Source organism: Brassica oleracea, chromosome C3 (assembly GCF_000695525.1).
Source record: "Brassica oleracea var. oleracea cultivar TO1000 chromosome C3, BOL, whole genome shotgun sequence".
Taxonomy (NCBI): Eukaryota; Viridiplantae; Streptophyta; class Magnoliopsida; order Brassicales; family Brassicaceae; genus Brassica; species Brassica oleracea.
Window position 1 is genome coordinate 62,004,420 of NC_027750.1, and position 20,286 is coordinate 62,024,705.

Here is a 20,286-nt window from a genome sequence, read left to right on the forward strand (position 1 = left end):
TAGAATCAAAATCTTGGGTTTTTTTAGCTCATTGTGGAGAGAAAGTGAGAGATATGTTGTGTTTAGTTCACAAGAATGAAAAAAGAAGAAGGGTAAATCGATTTTGGGAGCATTAAAAGCTTCAAATTGGTTGTTCATGGTGGTTGTGGTATTGATGACAATGGCAATCTTGTAATTACTTGAAGATGATGAGGGTGAGAGAGTAAAAATGTCATTTTCGAAAAAAAAAAGAAAAAAAAAATTGATGGCATTTTCGTAAATTATATAAACTTGTGGGGTGAATAGGGCAAAACCAATTTTCAAAAAAAAGGAGGTTAGTTTTGTGTTTGACTTTAAGTTATAGGTCAATTCTGCAAAAAGCTCTATATTAATTATGAAAAATACAAGAGAAATTTCACGTTGAGAACTGTCATTCAAAAATAAAACATCTTTTTTTTTGAAACTCAAACTTCATTAAATTCATTACTCAATGTTAGTTGGTGCCATAATGGCAAGCTCAGCTGATAAAACAAGTTTTGCTAAGCCATCTGCAACTACATTCCTCTCACGAGGGATCCACACAAAGGAAATAGAATCAAAAGAGGAGGCAAGCTCTATGATATCTGTCACGACTCCATAAAGCTCCGCCGCAGAGGTCTCCAAATTCAGAGATTTGATGAGGGTTGAAGAGTCCGATTCACACCGGATCTTTGAGATTCCGATCTCCTTACATTGTAAGATAGCTCTCCTCAGCGCGAGGCCTTCTGCCATGAGAGGAGATCGAACAAAGTGCTCTGGGGCTGAGAAAGAGGAACATTACCCATCATCATTGATCGTCCATCCGAGGCCTGCAATTTGATTTACTTCATTCCAAGCTGCATCAGATCTGACCGTAGCCGCACCTGCAATCAACAAACTAAAACCATGTAACTAACCATTTCAATTCCAAATTTTAGCAAAAAAAAAAAAAACAAAAACAAACTAAATAAATAAACATATTATAATTTTATCCACCTTTCTTGCAACCGTAAATATATACCCAACTTTTACTTCTACTGCATGCCTGAATTAGCGATCAATGAGAAAATACATACCTCAACTTCTACAGCATGGCAAAATATACTTTGATTAATCAAAAATTTGAAATTCATGTCTGAACTAGGGATCGTTGAAAAAATATATACCCTAACTCCTATTGCATGCTAAAACATACTTTAACTAATCAAAAATTTGAAATTTATGTCTAATCTTTAGAAGTCAACGCTAATCCTAATTTTGACTTAAACTCTGTTAATTAATTGTTAACGACTAACTAGGATACTTAGTTGGCTAATGAGTTAGGCCTAATCGAAAATTAAATTGAAATGGGTCACATCTGATAATAGTTGGGTCGGAACCCTAAAACAATGGACCATTATCTCTACGAAGTCATTTGTTCTGTGTTTTGTCTCTTCACTCTGCTTTGTCGGGATCCTTCACTCTGTCGCAGAAGAAGAAAGAAAGAAGAGAAGATAAAAACACATAACAAACGACATCGTATTGATAATGACCCATTGTTTTAGGGATTCAGCCCAACTATTATCAGAGTTGACCCATTTCAATTTGATTTTCGATTAGGTCCAATTATTATTAATCTGACTCATTAGCCAACTAAGTATCCTAGTCATCGTCGTTAACAATTAATAACCAAAGTTTAAGTCAAAATTGGGATTAGCGTTGAATTCTAAAGACTAGGCATATATTTCAAATTTTTGATTAGTTAAGGTATGTTTTGGCATGCAATAGGAGTTGGGGTATGTATTTTTTTATCCACCCCTAGTTCAGACATTGAATTTCAAAATTTTGATTAGTTAAAGTATGTTTTGGCATGCAGTAAACGTTGGAGTATTTATTTTCTCAGCAACCCCTAGTTCAGGCATGAATAAGCTATTTTCCCTATGTTGAGAACTATGTCATTCTGCTTTATAAGATCTTTGATTTAAAAAAAAAATATATCTTATTAAAGTATAAATACTTTAAGCTTTTGTTTGGTAATATAGATATCAGTTAAAAAAATATAGTGTTGTTTTGAAACATAGATAGTAATTATTAAGGGGAAAAAACTAATGGACTTATGTTATCAAGAAAAATTGAAAATTCATTATATTATGAAAACTATATATATGGGCCAACTTTAAAATATACGAAAATGGTTGGCCCAATCTAATTACCTAAAAATATCTTTGTCTAAAGTAATCATAAAACAAAATTTACATTTTATATACATATTCAAATCAAAATATTAATTTAAAATTGATTTATATCAAAAATTGATTCAAAAATATACATACATTCAAAAATTAATTTTACTAAAATGTTTTTTAACCATTATAAAAATGTTTTAAATATATTTAAGAAAAATACAATACAAAGGAATTTCAAACACCAACGTCAATTATCATTTTTATATTTCATATTAAGTTTTAAAAATATAATATATATGATTATTTATATGATGGTACGTATAAAATACTATTAATTATATGATTACTTATATGATGGTATGTAAAAACACGATTAATTATATGATGACACATATATGATATTTAATAGTGACATGAAAAAAAAAACAACACAGGCTCTCGAGGTTGTATAGATTTGGGTATTCCTATAAACGCCACAGTGGAATTCGCAGTTCAAAGATATAGAAGTCGGCGTCATCAGGTGGATCTTCTGCTACGAATTGAGAATGAAATTCTAAAAGTTAGGCTGCAGGGTCTATATTCAGAGACTGATATGCGGCTTTGGAAGGGAATGTGAGACTCTTTCAGCCATCCTTCAACACTAAACAAACTTGGCAGATGACAAGATTACAGTCTCCACATGTAAACTGGCATCGGGTTATCTGGTTTCCAGGTGCAACTCCAAGGTACTCTATTCTCACCTGGATTGCAATCCATGATCGTTTGGCAACTGGAATTCACATTCAAAAATAGAGCCCACAAACGGATGCTCACTGTGTCTTGTGCTCAGGCCATTTGGAAACTCGAGAACACCTTTTTTTCAGTTGTGCTTATGCTCAGCAGATTTGGAAGGGTTTAACAAGGAAGCTGTTGGGATCTCGCTACACAGAGGATTGGTTCTGCATTCTAAACATGTTGGCAGAAACTGGAAGGAACTCCACTCACATGTTTCTTCTAAGATATGCGTTTCAATGCTCTATCCATTCCATATGGCGAGAAAGAAATGGTAAAAAACATGGAGAGACGCATCAGTCATCGGCATTTTTGCTAAAATTCATTGATAAAAGGAGTAAGAAATCAGATATCTTCTTTGAGAATGGGAGGGTGTCGAAAGTTTTCCAGAGCTTTAGAGGTCTGGTTTGATACAAGAAGCTAGTGAGGGGTTAAGTTGTTTTCTAAATTCAGCTTACTCTTACACAAACTCTGAAACAAAGTCACACTTGTTGTAAAAAAGTTTTTTTGATTTGAATAAATTTAACATTCTTTCAAAAAAAAAAAAAACAACATATTTCTGCAATATAATATCTTCTATCTTAATAAAGTAGAAGTACCATTGGGAATGTTTGGAAACAAGAATAACCTAATTAAAAAGAAATATAATATTATATATTCTATCTTATTAAAGTAGAAGCATTTTTAAGCTTTTGTTTGACAACATAGATAGTAGTTAAAAAAAATTATAGTATTGTTTTAAAACATAGATAATAATATATTAAAGAAAAAAAGTAATGGACTTATATTATCAAGAAAAATTGAAAATTCATTATATTATGAAAACTATATATATGGGCCAGTTTTAAAATATACCAAAATGGCTGGCCCAATCTAATTACCTTAAAAACATTTTTGTCTAAAGTAATCATAAAACAAAATTTAAATTTTATATACATATTTCAAATCAAAATATTAATCTAAAATTGATTTATATAAAAAATTGGTTCAAAAATATATATATATTCAAAAATTGATTTTACTAAAATGTTTTTTTATAACCATTATAAAAATGTTTTAAATATATTTAAGAAAAATACAATACAAAGCAATTTCAAACACCAACATAAATTATAATTTTTATATTTCATATTAAGTTTTGAAAGTATAATATATATGATTATTTATATGATGTTATGTATAAAATGCTATTAATTATATGATTACTTATATGATGGTAGGTAAAAAATACGATTAATTATATGATGACACATATATAATATTTAATAGTGACATGAAAAGAAAAATAACAACATATTTTGTAATATTATATCTTATATCTTATTAAAGTAGAAGTACATTTGAGAATGTTTGGAAACAAGAATAACCTAATTAAAAAGAAATATAATATTGTTTGAAAATATTGATAGCAGTATATTAAAAAAAAAGGTTTATATTATTTAAAGAAATTGAGTCCATTATATTTTTATAAATTATCTGTTTGAACCAGATTTAAAATATACGAAAATGACTCAATCTAATTACTTTTTTGTGCAACTGGTCCAATCTAACTAACTAAAAACATATTTTGTCTAAATTAATCATTAAACAAAATTCAAAACAAAAATTGATTTAAAAATATACATGTATTCAAAAATTAATTTTTACTAATGTATTTTCCAATAACCATTATAAATTGTTTTCAATATATATAAAAAAATACAAAGGAACTAGTAGATTGAGTAAACCTTCTTTCTACTTTTTATGGACCACCGAAATAGAATTAAATATACAATACTAGAAATAACTATAATATCTGAGTTACAATATCAAAAAAACAATGACAAAAAAATATTAATATATGAATGTATTAGTATTCCTTTATTCGTATTAGAAATACAATAATAGTCAAACAATAATATATAAAAGGACCATAATTTTTAAAATCTAACAATTACCGATTAGTTATGAATTTATAATGTTTTTACAAATTAAAGCAAACACCCGTGTGGACGCACGGATCAAAATAATTTGCAATTTGTTCAAAGACGCTGCAAGATTCCAAACAAAGAACCACATGATTCGAAATTTGAAGTTTTGTTTTAAGTTCTTGTGGTGATGGTCTATTATTTCCGGAATTGTAAGCTCAATAATTTGGAATTTGACATGTTATTATTGCAATAAAACAGAGAGAATACTAGCTGATGTGGGTTTTTGGAGTTTGGCTAGTGCATGTTCAGGGCTGTAAAGTCTGACTTGTCACTAGTTTAATTAATTTTAATATAAAATTATATATTAACTATTAAAAACACAAGAAGAATTTCACGGCGAATAATTTTTTCTTCATTTCACATAAAATATCAATAATAATCTAAACTATTTAATTTTTGTGAAAATTAATAATTAGAATGTATAGTAAAAATATAAATTTTAAAATTAATAAATATTTAAATGTCTAATGTAAATAATAATATTAAATTTTAAATGAAAAATAAACAAAACAAAACAGCGAAATTTTAATAGTTTTGTCTATAACCAAAAAAATTCTAAATAAATAAACAAATATTATTCTCTTTGTTTCAATATAAGTGATTTTTAAAGTCTTTGCATATGGATTAAAATACAACTTTTTATACAGTTTATTTTGTTTATATGAAAGTATCTCTATAATATTATTTGAGGAGCCAGTTTTTTATGTGTCGCGCTTACGTTAACTCTCACGATGGTTGATTACGCTGATACCCTTAATGAATTTAAAATATTACATTTAAATACTATTATCGAATTTTTTATTTAGTTTCCTTTTAAAAAAATTTCAAATAACATATATAATAAAAAAGGAAAAATTTATAAAGTTTAAAAAACAGAACTAAAAACGAAAATGTATGTATATATAAATAACATAAAATATACTTTTGAAGTAATAAAATATTTCTTATATCTATATTTTCTTAGATGAAAATATATATTTGCATATAATGTGATTTCATAAAACGACATTCACACACATAATCTTAATATTAGAAAAAGAAATATTATTTCTTTTAATACATAATTTTAAAATAACATAACACTATATACTTTAACGAGGTAGATATATTATATTTTTTATCATTATTAAAATTATTTGTTTACATAATATCAAATTTGCTTTTAAATTTTATGTTTTTTTTATGTTTGTGGAACTTAATATGACTAGGATTAAAATACCAAAGCAAATATGAATTCTCATTTTTAAGATTATTTAAATAAATTTTAGCTTACCATTTCAATTTAATTATTGTAAATATTTATATGTGTTCAGGAGCTTCCAAAAAATGTATTAGTTACTTATATACGTAACTTCATATTGATCATCGCTTTATTTCCTGAAATTGTTTTTTTTAAAAAAATCAACATATAATTTGATAAATATTATGAAACTACATTCACATTTAAACGATAAATAAAATTAATTTGATTTTACTTAATTATAATAAACACAATTATACTTCAGTTTGAATTTGAAAAAAATATATATAACTCAATATACTCACAACATGAGTGACTCGACTAATCCAACTTATATCTAAAATTATATATTTAACTACAATAAGAATATCTAATTTTATAATAATAATATTTTTTTTTATAAATGTAAATTATAGGATGACTCAAAACGTATTAACAAATGAAAATAAAATATTAACCAACTGTTATAATTTAGTTATTTTGTAAAATTTTTATATATACATGAGATTGTAGAATATTATCATTATATTAATTTACATAATTTGGAATCAGACACTTTAGTTTATTTTATATTTCATTCTAAGACCAATATATCTTAAGTTATACATAATCTTTCTCAAATATATTTACATGTCTAAGCCAAAAACCAACATAAATGAAAATAAGAAAATTAATCATAATTTTAATATATTTAAAAAAAAAAATATTATTGTTGAATACAGAGAAATAGATGAAATCTAATATACTCAAATGATAACTAAACCGACTCTAAAAAAACAACAAAACCGACTAGATATAACATATCTAAAATCATATGTCTAATTAAAGTAATAAAATATTATTAATATAAATTATGCATACAAATTATAAATTAATTTAAAATTAAAAATAAATAACAATCAATTATTATAGTATTTATTTTGTAAATATTTATACCCGTGCATGAGCACAGAAAGATTACCTAGTCGTTAAATAAAACAAATAGAGCAAATAAGAAAAAAAATTCAGTATTTTGTAATTGGTTACAAATTTCAGATGATATTAAATTCTATTTACAATGTCGAGAATATAAATTATGTAACATCAATTTTGTTGGTCAAACACCACTTATATTGAAACAGAGTTAGTATAATTTCGGTTGTGTTTTTTTTAAACCTAAATATGTTAAGATTTATGTCATTATTCCACTTTATAAGATTTTTTTTTTTTTGATAACCGAGTGTCCTGCCTCCACCGTGGTGGTCCAGACTAGAGACCGAGTCCGTAGCGGGTTCAACACCCAGACAATGGTCTTCGGTCTCGGGCGCCAGAGCAAGTCCTCATGTGAATTCCCTGGTGGCCAGTGGGAATCGAACCCGGGTCCGTATTGGGGCCGAAGCTCCCTCAAGATCACTAGGCTAACCCCGCTGGTTTCCACTTTATAAGATCTTTGAATAAAAAACGCAACTGCGTACTATAATTAGAAATTTGTTCAAAAACACTGCAAGATTCCAAAACAAAGAACCACATGAAGAACATGTTCTAAGGATCGAAATTTCGAACTTTTGTTTTAAGTTCTTAGAGTGTAATCTATTTCTTGCTCTGAAATTTCGAGATTTTGGAGTTTGACATACTGCTGAGAGAGTGCTAATTGATGTGGTTCTTTGGAAATCACATCCCGAGTTGTAACTACAACTTTAACCACACTACATGGAACAAAATCAACAAGGTTGAAACAATGCTTTAATTTGAGTTTCATATCTTGATTTGGGAAGGGGAGGCAAAACACGATTTGGATTTGGCTCCCACAACAGAACATTCTGTTTTGCAGGTCGTTATCATTATATATACTGTTATACACAAAAAGGGGCGTTCCGACAATCGAACTCGGGACCTCTCGCACCCAAAGCGAGAATCATACCACTAGACCAAACGCCCAATTGCTTACCTTTCAAGAATAATATAATTAGATCTAACAATATTACAATCAGAGAATTTAAACTAGGGTTTTACAGAGAGTGTATATATATATCACTCATTGTCTTAACCTAAGGCACGAGTCTCCTTCTACTCCGCCGTCATCTAACATAGAAATGACAACAGTGCCAGGACAGCTAGTCTGGGAGATCGTAAAGAGAAACAACTGTTTCTTGGTCAAACAGTTCGGCAGAGGCAATGCTAAGGTTCAGTTCAGCAAGGAGACCAACAACCTATGCAACCTCAACTCTTACAAGCACTCTGGTAATGACGCTAACTCTTGTTAATCTGTTTGATATAAGCTCTGAAGTTTGGATCTTTTGATGTGAATTTATTGATTGCATATATGATTAAAGGTTGGATCTTTTTTATTTATTTTAGGTTTGGCGAACAAGAAGACAGTGACCATTCAGGTAGCTGACAAGGAGCAAGGCGTTGTACTTGGAACAACCAAGACCAAGAAGCAAAACAAGCCTAAGCTCTCTGTTAACAAGTCTGTCCTCAAGAAGGAGTTCCCCAGGATGGCCAAAGCTGTTGCCAACCAGGTATAACTCATTTTCTTATATTCAATAACTGTTTAGCCGTTGTTACTTTTGGTTGCTTTATAGGTTCATGCTCTAGATTTGTTAGCTTTCAATCTTGTGGTGAATGGATGATACTTTAGGTTTGGTTTCATGAGCAGTGATGAGAAAGCTAACACGTAAGAAGAGACGACTCCTTTGTGGGGTTATCTCTTCTATGAAATACATTTGTTACGCTTGGCTTCTGAGCTAATAATAATATCATAATAATGCATACTCGATAGTTTATTTGTTTTGCAACTTCTATCAGTGATGAGAAAGCTAACACGTAAGAAGAAAAGACTCCTTTGTGGGGTCTTTCTTCCATGAAATATATTTGTTACGCTTGGCTTCTGAGATAAATAATCTTTAGCAGTTCATGTTAATTTACTGATTCTATACTTGTTTGTGACATTTGTTTATCTGTGATGAGAAAGCTAACACGTAAGAAGAGAGTAGTCCTTTGTGGTGTCTCTTTCTTCAATGAAATACCTTTGTTACGCTTGGCTTCTGAGATACTGTTTTTTTTTCTAAGTACTATTTTCATACCAGGTTCGTCTTTTACTCCTTTGTATATCAGTATTAATGGATTTACCGTCTAATCTTTTTCAGGTTGTGGACAACTACTACAGGCCTGATTTGAAGAAGGCAGCACTTGCTAGGCTCAGCGTGATCAGCAAGGGTCTTAGAGTCGCCAAGTCTGGTCCCAAGAGGAGGAACAGGCAGGCCTGATTTGAAGAATCCACCACTGAATGAACATTTTACTTCTGAAAGAGCTTGTTTTGAAAGTTTCAGACACTGCTTTGTAGGTTAAAGATTTTTTATGGACAGATGAGTGTTTTGCTTGAAACACCTACATTGCTGAATGATATTAAAAACTATTTTAATATTATTTTCACTGGATGCTGAATGTGTCCATCAGTCTGATGGAACCCAAAGACTTGGAAACACTTTTACTACAATTTTCTTTTCATATCATTCCTTAAAACCATCGTTGCTTAAATACACAAAGAAGGGAATCAACAAAGTAACTTCCAACTACACAAATAAGGAACATGTTATACAAGTGGGAGACTTCCCATTAATATAGGAGCAACACGTTCCATATCTGAATCTCAGCCTTGACCATGATCTTATCACAGTCCAATGCGTGCAAGAATCAGTAGTAGCTGGTCTTGATCATAATATTGTGAATCCATCGAGCCATGTAGATCATGTAATCTACATGTGAAAGAAAGAGTGCCATATCTAGTAGCATCTGAAGCCATTCCAAGAACTTGTTAAATCTTTTTTGACTCTGCGATTCCTCGGAAGTAAAAACTCTCCTTCCACGTTCGTTATAAAACTGCTTGCAAGTTGATTGGAGAGAAAAAGGTGAAGTCACTCTGCGCTGATTTTGTGTTTAGCCAAAAACATCAACAATCAACTGCTCTGAGGTCCCACCGGAGTGGCTTAATACTTGATCGATTAGACCCAAAACATGAATGCTTCAAACTAAACTTCTAATGAACGTATTTGGAGGTTGGAAATTATTTGAGGGAAGCAAGATTGGACCGTTAAATAAAAACAAAATAAAAAGCAGAGCACTGTTGTCCGTACTCTCTGCACTGGAACGCATTTGCTTTTATACAATTTTTATTCATTATTACTCCAATAAAGAGAGTTTATTCTTGGAAGCAGTAACTCTGCAACAGTCAAAGACAGAGAGAGAGAGAGAACAAACATGCTCGCTTAATCCACGGAATCGAGACGTTTCTCTGAACCCAATTTTATATTCTCAGCTGGAATCCGAACTCTGATAGAGAAAGCACAACGTTCACTTGCTAGAAACACACACAACGCCTCTTTCTCTCCTCCCTATTATCTATCTATCTCTAGAACTCTGTGCTTCGCCCCCTACTTCAGGCCAAACAAGTGTTCTTGAGAGAGTGAGGCCTTACATTGCTTGGTACAAACACTCCACTCAAGTAAAAAAAAAAAAAAACCTTTTGTCTGAGAGAAAGAAAATGGGTACAAGACTGAAGCTAATCTTCTGGACTTGTGTCTCCATTCTTGCCTTCCTGAGTATGTCTTTAATCAAATTCCTCGTTTGGGTTTGCATTTACCTCTAATTCCCTCTTCTGGGTTAACATTGTTTCGTCTTCTTGATGTCAAAGTTTGGTTCTTTATTGGGTTCTAAGTTGATCTCTGCTACACTTTAGTTCTTGTCTGAAAAATCTCCAACCTGTTAGCTTTGAACTACTTTACATGGTTTGACATTCTCTCTTCTGGGTTACATTATCTCGTCTTCTCGATGTCAAAGTCTGTTTCTTTATTGTGTTTTAAGTTGATCTCTGCTACATTGTTCTTCTTGTCTGAAAAATCTCAAACCCTTGTTAGCTTTGAACTACTTTAGATGCTTTGAGACTTGTTATGAGATTCCCTCTTCTCGATGTCAAAGTTCTATGCTTTTCTAAGTTTATCTCTGCTACTTACTACTCTGTAGTTATTGTCTGAAAAATCTCGAACCGGTTAGTTTTGAACTAGTTCTTGTCAGAAGAAGCCTCAAAATGTCTCTTTTGAAAACTGTTGCAGAGCTTGGTGTGGCAAGCAATATAGGGATATGTTACGGACGCAACGCAGACAACCTCCCAAGCCCCAACAAAGTATCCGAGCTAATCCAACACCTCAACATCAAGTTCGTCCGTATCTACGACGCCAACGTAGACGTCCTCAAAGCCTTGGCAAACACTAGCATCGAGCTCATGATCGGTGTCCCCAACGCTGACTTACTCGCATTCGCTCAGTTCCAATCCAACGTCGACACGTGGCTCCGCAACAACATCCTCCCTTACTACCCAACCACCAAAATCACTTCCATATCCGTCGGTCTCGAAGTAACCGAAGCGCCAGACAACGCCACCGGCCTCGTCGTACCAGCAATGCAAAACATCCACACCGCTCTGAAGAAAGCCGGTTTGGACAAAAAGATCAAGATCTCGAGCTCCCACTCGCTCGCTATCTTGTCTCGCTCCTTCCCTCCTTCGTCAGCTACCTTCAGCAAGAAACACTCAGCGTTCTTGAAACCGATGCTTGAGTTCTTGGTGGAGAACGAGTCTCCCTTTATGATCGACTTGTATCCTTACTACGCTTACAGAGATTCAGCTGAGAAGGTTCAGTTGGAGTACGCTTTGTTCGAGTCGTCTTCGCAGGTTGTTGACCCTGCGACGGGTTTGCTTTACTCCAACATGTTTGATGCTCAGCTTGACGCTGTCTATTTCGCCTTGACGGCTATGAACTTCAAGACCGTTAAGGTTATGGTTACTGAGTCGGGGTGGCCTAGTAAAGGCTCGCCTAAAGAGACGGCTGCAACTCCTGATAATGCTCTGGCTTACAATACCAACCTCATACGCCATGTCATTGGTGATCCAGGTATATATGATCTTTAGTTACATAGTAGATGGAAATCTGACCACCTAATAATTTGCAAGTGGAGCAGTCGAATAAGATCCCAATTTAAAAATAAAATTTTTAAATTAAATATACAAATTAGGATTTGAAACTTTAAATTATATATAAAGTAGGACCTAAAAAAACTTTAAAGTTTTAGATATATATAAGCACTATCTATCTATACTACTACCTCCGTTTCATAATATAAGTAGTTTTGGCTAAAAGCATGAAGATTAAGAAAATTATTATGTTTTTAAAAAGTATTTTATAATAAATAGGTTAGATATAATTTAACCAATAAAAAATAAGTCTATTTAATTTGATTGGTCACATTGTATTCAATAAATGTAAAAATTACCTAAAAATACGAAGACTACTTACATTTTGAAACAAAAACATTTTCCTAAAACTACTTACAATATGAAACGGAGGGAGTATTATTTATGAAGTGATTTTGCTTACTTGTCATTGTTTTTTTTTGTGACACTCTTATTTGTCATTGCTTATTGTTTACTTGTCATATTTTCCATAATTTTAGGTAATTTGTTTATTTGTTTTGTTTTAATGATTTTAGTTTTGCTTATTTGTTATATCCTCCATAATATAGGTTATTTATTTATTTTTATGTTCTTCATAATTTTAATTGGTAATTTTATTTATTTTTTTATATTTTTTATATTTTTAAATAATTTTAGGTGCTAATTTTAATTTTGCTTACTTGTCATATTCTCTATGATTTTAGGTTGTTTTGCTTATTTGTATATTTTATTATTTTTAGAAGCTTATTTGTCATATTCCATGATTTAGGTCTAGTCATTATTTTCATTATTTTTAATAAAAAACTTTTTGAATTGTTAGTTTTAAAACATTTTTAATGATTATTTAATAAATATTTTCATTATATTCAGAGATAATTATTGTTAACAAGTATTATCAAATTATTGCAATAGTTTTATAGTTTAGTTCATCTTATGTTTACTTTAGTAATATTAAATTGTTTAATTTTTTATCTATCATTTTTAAAAGAAATATTTTTTTCTTTTATGTCACTGAACTATCTTACCAATAAAAAATATGAGTCTAAAGAATACAATATCTCGCCATTATAACTAAAAAATTCAATTTTTACTAGACATATATAATCTATCACTTTTAATTTATAAAATTTTAGTTAAATAAAAGTATTTTTTTAATTATTATGGATAATAGGTGTAACTATAAACTCCGAAAAAGGAAATTCATAAATACAATTAAGACTTCGACGAAGAGAGGTTTGATTTCATAGCTTTCCGTGATAATTGGTAATTGTGGTTTCTTTTGTAGATTTATCTTTGAAGTTATTTTAAAATATTTATAAAATCTTATTAGGTTATTATGATAATATACTTTTACGTGTGTGGTTTAGTGATATAATAAACAAAAGATTTTGCAAGTAGCAAACTATTATCTGTGATGCGCTGTAATAAAAAAGATAAAATTATATCTTCTGTTTAATTTAATATTTAAAGCTAATTAAATAATTTAGATTGAAATTAAACATTATGTTAAAATTTGAATTAGTTTGATGTATATTAGTCCACACAAATGTGCAGGCCATCATCTAGTATCTAATAATGTGCAAGTGGAGTGGTTGAATAGGTGTAAAGATAAAAATTAAGAATTAAAAACTAAATAAATAAATAAGTAAAAACTGAATAAATATATAAATTAGGATCTTTTTTTTTGGTCAGCTATAAATTAGGATCTAAAATGTTAATTTTTTAGATATAGTGCTTTTGTTAGACAGTTAGAGCTTATATTTAAAAAAAAAACGTTAAACATATATAAATAGATTATTAACTTTTAAAACTATTTTATTACATTATTAGATGTATAACTAATATTTTTTTGAACATGGTCTAAAAAATAATTTGAGACTTCACTGGATGGAAACATAACATTAACTTGTTAACCTTTGGTTAGGTACTCCTGCAAAGCCCGGGGAAGAGATAGATGTGTACTTGTTCTCGTTGTTCAATGAGAACCGCAAGCCAGGGATGGAGTCTGAGAGAAACTGGGGAATGTTCTATGCGAATGGAACAAGTGTCTACGCGTTAGACTTCACTGGAGAGAGCGCTGTCCCTGGCCCTGTCTCTCCAACAAACTCAACCACAGGTGTTAGTCCAAATCCAGGTGACAACAGTAACTCAACTGTAACCATTGGAGGAGGAGGAGGAGCCAAGAAATGGTGTGTTGCTTCATCGCAAGCTTCGGTGACTGAGCTGCAGAGCGCGTTGGACTGGGCTTGTGGTCCAGGGAACGTTGATTGTTCAGCTGTTCAGCCAAACCAACCTTGCTTTGAGCCAGACACTGTTCTCTCACATGCATCGTATGCGTTTAATACTTATTACCAGCAGAGTGGAGGGAGCAGCTTAGATTGCAGCTTTGGTGGAGTGAGCGTTGAAGTTGACAAGGACCCTAGTAAGTGCTTGCCTACATACACTTTCCATTGTAGTCTCCTACTTGAGTTCTCAAAATGTATATGCTATTGCAGGCTATGGTAACTGTCTGTACATGATTGCTCCATCTACTGATGGGTGAGTTCTCTCTCTCTCTCTCTCTCTCACTCTTCTGATTAAAACTAAAGCTGATGTTGTTGTTGTGTTGTGCAGAATGAACAGAACAATGGCGGGTAATATCACAGGAAACATAACTGCCATTGATTCACCCTTGGCTTCTCCTTCGACAAGCAATGAAGGAATCAGACATATGGTGGTTTCCGTTGCTGTCTCTGTTCTGTTGCCGTGCTTTGCAGTTAGTTTGAGTCTATTATGGTGAGAGACACTGGTTACCTTGTCTGTGAAGTTTTGAGTTAGTGTACCAAACCGGAGTTTAATAGAACTTTAGTACCGGTAATTTCTTGCATTGCTTGGCTGGAGAGATGAGCTTAGTGGTGCATGTGTGTGTGGTTCAAATGTAATCATTTCAAAGTACAGACAAGTGATTGATCCAAGACAATTATTTCATTACCCAAATCGATAACCAGGATACATTGAGAAGTAGAGTTGATTGATCATGAAAACTAAGATGTAATAGGGACTCATCAGAACCAAACACAATGTGATTGTTTCTTAGTTCTTTGCAAGATCGAACCTAGGGCGGAAGTTGTGAGACAAGGTTAGCACTTAGGCAAGCAAGCACGAATTTTCCAAGAAGCCCAGAAAAAAGGTCTAAGCTGCAGATTCAGTTAAACAGGCAAACTAGTTATAATTAGTTATCGTAAGACATATTATGTTTTTATAACCAAAAGTGTCAAATTAATTAAACATGGTTGACAAAACATGAAGCAAACCAAAGAAAACAAAAAGAAAAACACAAATTTTCTCAAAAAAACCAGTCTCTCAATCAGGCTTCACAAACCCAATACCAAATATAAGTTTATAAATAAAAAATGTGGAAGGTGGAACATTCTAATAGGGTTTGAGGATATTGAGGATCTAGAGATCCTGTTCGATGAGGTAATCACCCAACCTCTCGACGACCATGTTGCACTGTCCTGGTGTCACAGGCTCTTCGTAGATCCCAAACACACATGACTGTCCTGTTTTCTTTATGGTTATGCCTCCTGCTCCCTACCGAATCAAACCAACAAAATATATAATGATCTTTGATCATTCATGCACACATACATACATACATATATATGAACAACATGTACGTTAATGAAGTTAATAAATGGGGTATATACACTACCTTCTTGCCACGGATTACAGCGCCAGGCTCGCCTTGGATCACCATGTATTTGGCTCCTGCTAGGAATAACCCTGTGGGTGCTAAGTGGCCCGGTTCATCGAAATCTTTCATTATACTGGCGAACTCTTGTCCCTTGAACTATCATCAATAACATCATAAAGAGAATAAGGAATATTACAAAGGAGGTAAATACCATTTTAATGTTCAAAAAAAGAAAGAAAGAAGAAAGTGCATAACATTTATCGTTTTTTAACAAAAAGGAAAGAAAGAAAGAACATTCATCTTTGTTTGAAATATATAAATCAAAAGAACGCTTTATGTGAAACTGGAATACATATAAATATAAATGTCCATGACAACAAGAAATGCTTGGTTTAGTATCAAAGCGGAAACATCTTTTAAATAAAAGGACCTCCTCATGAAATTCTCCTTCATTGTTTATACAGTAACATAATTAACACTCAAGAATAACGATTATACCAACAAGATAGAGATCGATCGACTATAACCATATATTATAAACCAAACAAAGATCAAAAGGGAATCTTCATTCACAATGAAATTACCTGAGGGAAGTTGGCGCTCTGAGCCCAAACACTACCGTCATGACCGAAGATTGCGGCTGCGGCTAGGTGATGACCCTGACCATCTCCGACATCACACATCAAATGTTCATCAACGTAAGTTTGCCACGACATCTTCTTCTTCTCTCCTAACGTTTTCTTTCTGCGTTATGATATGTTGTTATGTTCTGCGTGAGGACTTCTTCGTCCTTCAGATAAATATGGGAGCAATAAAGAATACACTAAGAACGATTTTCAACCGTTTGATCGCGTAGACGAATTCTCAGCCGTACGTCTTAATTATTCAAAAATATAATTTCAATTAGTGTTTGCTCACACCTCGCCTTTGTTATAGCTCCATCATTATTTCCATCCCTATTAATAACACCAACGGAATTTCCAAGCAGTAAATTGCTTTTACTCGTTATCAGTTACAATATTTTTATTTTGGTCAACTCATTACAAATCATTATTGTTCCGAGTTCCGACCAAACTCTTGTGTTGTGCTTGTGTCACGAAATTAATCATTGAAATTCCAATCAAGTAGGATATGTCATATATTATCCTCTGTGGTAGAGAAAGCAAATGCGTGAGCCGTGAGGATGAGGTCTCTATTATCATCTGTGATTTGAACCTGAGTCAGTTTTAATTAATCATAAGAACGAGATTTTGATTGCAAACAAGACATATTCATCTTCTCTTATCTTCAAACTCTGTAGATATCCATAGATAATGAATGACGGCGCTTAGAGTAGCATGCCCATTTCTTACCGGGAATTGTAATTGCAGCGACTGTTTGGCGAAACATTTCATTTCATAGGTAAAGGGAGCTTGAGATTACTTCATTAAATCTTCTAATTAAACATGTTTGTTTATCAGGGATACAACTCAATGACACATCTAAAAACGCTTGAGAAGAAGTTTGCTTCTGGAGCTTCAGTTGTTAAGGTTTGTAGAAGATAGATTTCAAATACGAATAATAGGTTATGTGCATACATATATAATTATATATATATCAGTGATATTGAGTCCTGCTGGTCTAGTGATCAGTGTGGGAAACATATATGATCTAAGTTGTAGCTTATGGTTTTGTAGAGTTTGTTATGCATTAAAGTTTTGGGTCTCTAGTTTCAAAATTTTCATTTACACAACTATTGACCCCTAAGGCCTAAACGCATCAGAACGTAACCACTCAGTTTAATATAAACGAATTTTTTTTTTTTGATCTGCTTTGTCGCTAACTTAAACACTTTATCGAACCTCACTCTCAACATTCTCTTAACAAATACGTTCTCTCGATCTTTTTTTTTGAAATTATGGTTTTGATTGCTAATATTCTTGTATATCACTCTATGTTTTGTTCAAATACATGTCAATCAGAGTAGCTAAACTGGAAATGATTCAGCAACATTAAAGAAAGATAGCTAGATAGGTCAAAAAATTTATTCTCTATATATAAAGATTAAGGCCGGCCCGCCCTTGTTGGAGATAAGCTTAAAGATAACTTGGAGTTTAAGTTATCCTAATGAATTTAGGATTAAAGGAAAAAGGAAAAAGGAAATATAAGTTCTTAATGAGTTTAGGAAATATAATCTCTATATAAAGAGTTGTAAGAGTGTTGCATACCTTTGTGAGTTTAAGAGTATTGTGATTGAGGAGCTTAAGGTTTTTGAGTGTTTCCTTAAGAGAGATTAATAAATAGAGTTCTTTATTTGTGTTCTTATAGTTGTGTTCTATACGATCTATTGAGACTATATTTGGTATCAGAGCCCTAATAAGATCAAGAAGAAGCGACCATGGGAGACATAGTAACGGTGAAACCTACAGAAGAAGGAGGACCATCCTCCATAAAGTGTCCTATGTTAAACGCCACTAACTATACCGTATGGGCAATACGCATGAAAACCTTGCTTAAAGTTCATAAAGTATGGGGAGTGGTGGAGAATGAATCTGATGAAGCCGATAAAAACGATATGGCAATTGCCCTATTGTTTCAATCAATCCCGGAAGCATTGATTCTACAAGTTGGGGAACTCGAGACGGCCAAGAAAGTCTGGGATGCAGTCAAGGGACGTCATGTTGGTGCGGACAAAGTAAGGGAGGCAAGGTTGCAAACTCTCATGTCTGAATTCGATCGTCTCAGGACGAAAGATAGCGATAGCATAGACGATTTTGTTGGAAAGTTGTCCGAGATTTTGTCAAAATCAGCCGCCTTAGGAGAAGTTATGGAAGAGAGCAAACTTGTGAAGAAATTTCTGAAATGTTTACCAAGGAAGAAATACATTCATATAGTTGCCTCTCTTGAGCAAATTTTGGACCTGAACACAACTGGTTTTGAAGATATCATTGGGCGTCTAAAGGCTTATGAAAAACGCATATGCGAAGAAGAAGAAGATCGACAAGATGATTCATATTTCAGACATTGTTTTGATCAAGCGTTTTGTGGCTGAGAGTTAGATTGATCCGGAACCCCCTCCTTCTAGCGCCAAACTGTGGGAACCGAAATTCGCATTGTCGATTTTCGTTTAAATAAGGAAACTAGGAAAAACCCAAATTTCCCAAAGGTCCCGGATATCTGCTAATACCACACGCCAAGCAATCAGAACACGAAACGAGAACAGTAATAAAATAAGAAATCGAAAAAAGGAGAGCAAGATAGTTCTTATTCCGAATCTGCGTTTGAGTGTTTACAACAAGGAAAGTGCCTAGGCTACGAGAGCTGTCGGCGAGATTCCTAGTTCTAAAACCCTAAGACGGCAATAACCTAATTGAGTCGCAGCTCGAATAACAAAAACAGAAATATGCCTAAATCGCTCTAAGTGCTAAGTTTTCTCTCAAAAGTCCTCTCATGCCTCTCGCCTAGAACTCCTTATATACTGGCTCCAAGGTCGGTTTACACTTTTCCCCTTCTGCACTTAAGCCGTCATAGCATAAAAATGGAGATATTCCATTTTTTCCGATCTTCGTAATTATCTTCAAAATTTCGTATTTATCTGCGGAAACTTGACATTTATCTTTCCTTGCGAACCAAGCGTAAACCATCATGCGGCTTACAGGTCTTTGGTTAAGAAATCGTAGGTTGGGCTTCGAGTCATGTCTTAGGTCCCTTTGGGCCGTCTTCCGACTCGAGGCGTTTATTGCGGCTTCTTTCGATAAAGAACGAACTTTCCACGATTTTCACGTAAAGTTTGATCGATAACTTAGAATGGCGAGGGATCGTGAAATGGGTTCTCTACGGTCTTCGGGAGATAGCATCGAAGGGTATACGAGAACTCATGGACTAGTGGCGTATCGATGTTTCGGAAGAGCTCGGTCGCTACGTAGTGACCGAGCTTTGGCTCGAGCTCGGTCGCTACGTAGCGACCGAGCCTTGACTCGAGCTCGGTCGCTACGTAGCGACCGAGCGGAACGTGTGTTCGGGTGCTGCATAGCGATCTTCTTCGAGCTCCTGTTCGATGACTCAAGCTTTTCGTAAAGATAAATCTTTTTCAAAGATTTATTTTTCGTAAAAACGTTCATGACGATTTTGTCTTACGGCCTTTCAGACATTGATTCCGTCGTGACCGAATTTTGACACCAACAGTTAGCCCCCCAGCTCGTTAGAACCATGAGCTCATAGCGTTAGGTTCTAGCGAGTGGCTTGGCAAGTTAGGCAAGTTAGGTGAGTTAGGCGGAATTAATGGTCGAAAAAGTCAGTGGTAAGTGGTCTTCTCGCTCTTCTAAAAGTAGAACGCGATAAGATTGGGGCTGCGCCTTATGACGGCTGCCTATGTACCCTTGTTGAAGGGATTAAGCCTTTCGTAGTTCGTCTTGGAATTAAGGTTCTTATGACTTGTTTTCCAGCGAGACCTTTACGGTCTAGTTTTTATGTAGCGGTTATCAGGCGTGTTGCTGCCGATG

General features: G+C 33.2%; 3 protein-coding genes across 3 annotated transcripts; 2 read left to right on the forward strand and 1 right to left on the reverse strand.

The window, feature by feature from the left end:
* Positions 1-8,169: 8,169 nt before the first annotated feature.
* On the forward strand, positions 8,170-9,551 carry LOC106331686 (60S ribosomal protein L28-2-like). The gene is made up of 3 exons (XM_013770088.1): positions 8,170-8,363; positions 8,481-8,644; positions 9,272-9,551. Exons 1-3 carry the CDS (start codon positions 8,216-8,218, stop codon positions 9,389-9,391), a joined length of 432 nt encoding a protein of 143 aa, XP_013625542.1. The 5' UTR covers positions 8,170-8,215; the 3' UTR covers positions 9,392-9,551.
* Positions 9,552-10,358: 807 nt separating this feature from the next.
* On the forward strand, positions 10,359-15,099 carry LOC106328356 (glucan endo-1,3-beta-glucosidase 12-like). Its single transcript, XM_013766788.1, has 5 exons — positions 10,359-10,723; positions 11,234-12,070; positions 14,054-14,551; positions 14,625-14,667; positions 14,743-15,099. Exons 1-5 carry the CDS (start codon positions 10,666-10,668, stop codon positions 14,906-14,908), a joined length of 1,602 nt encoding a protein of 533 aa, XP_013622242.1. The 5' UTR covers positions 10,359-10,665; the 3' UTR covers positions 14,909-15,099.
* Positions 15,100-15,435: 336 nt separating this feature from the next.
* LOC106333278 (profilin) lies at positions 15,436-16,569 on the reverse strand. The gene is made up of 3 exons (XM_013771745.1): positions 16,390-16,569; positions 15,824-15,961; positions 15,436-15,702 (listed from the first exon to the last, which is right to left on the reverse strand). Exons 1-3 carry the CDS (start codon positions 16,519-16,521, stop codon positions 15,568-15,570), a joined length of 405 nt encoding a protein of 134 aa, XP_013627199.1. The 5' UTR covers positions 16,522-16,569; the 3' UTR covers positions 15,436-15,567.
* Between the last annotated feature and the right edge of the window lie 3,717 nt (positions 16,570-20,286).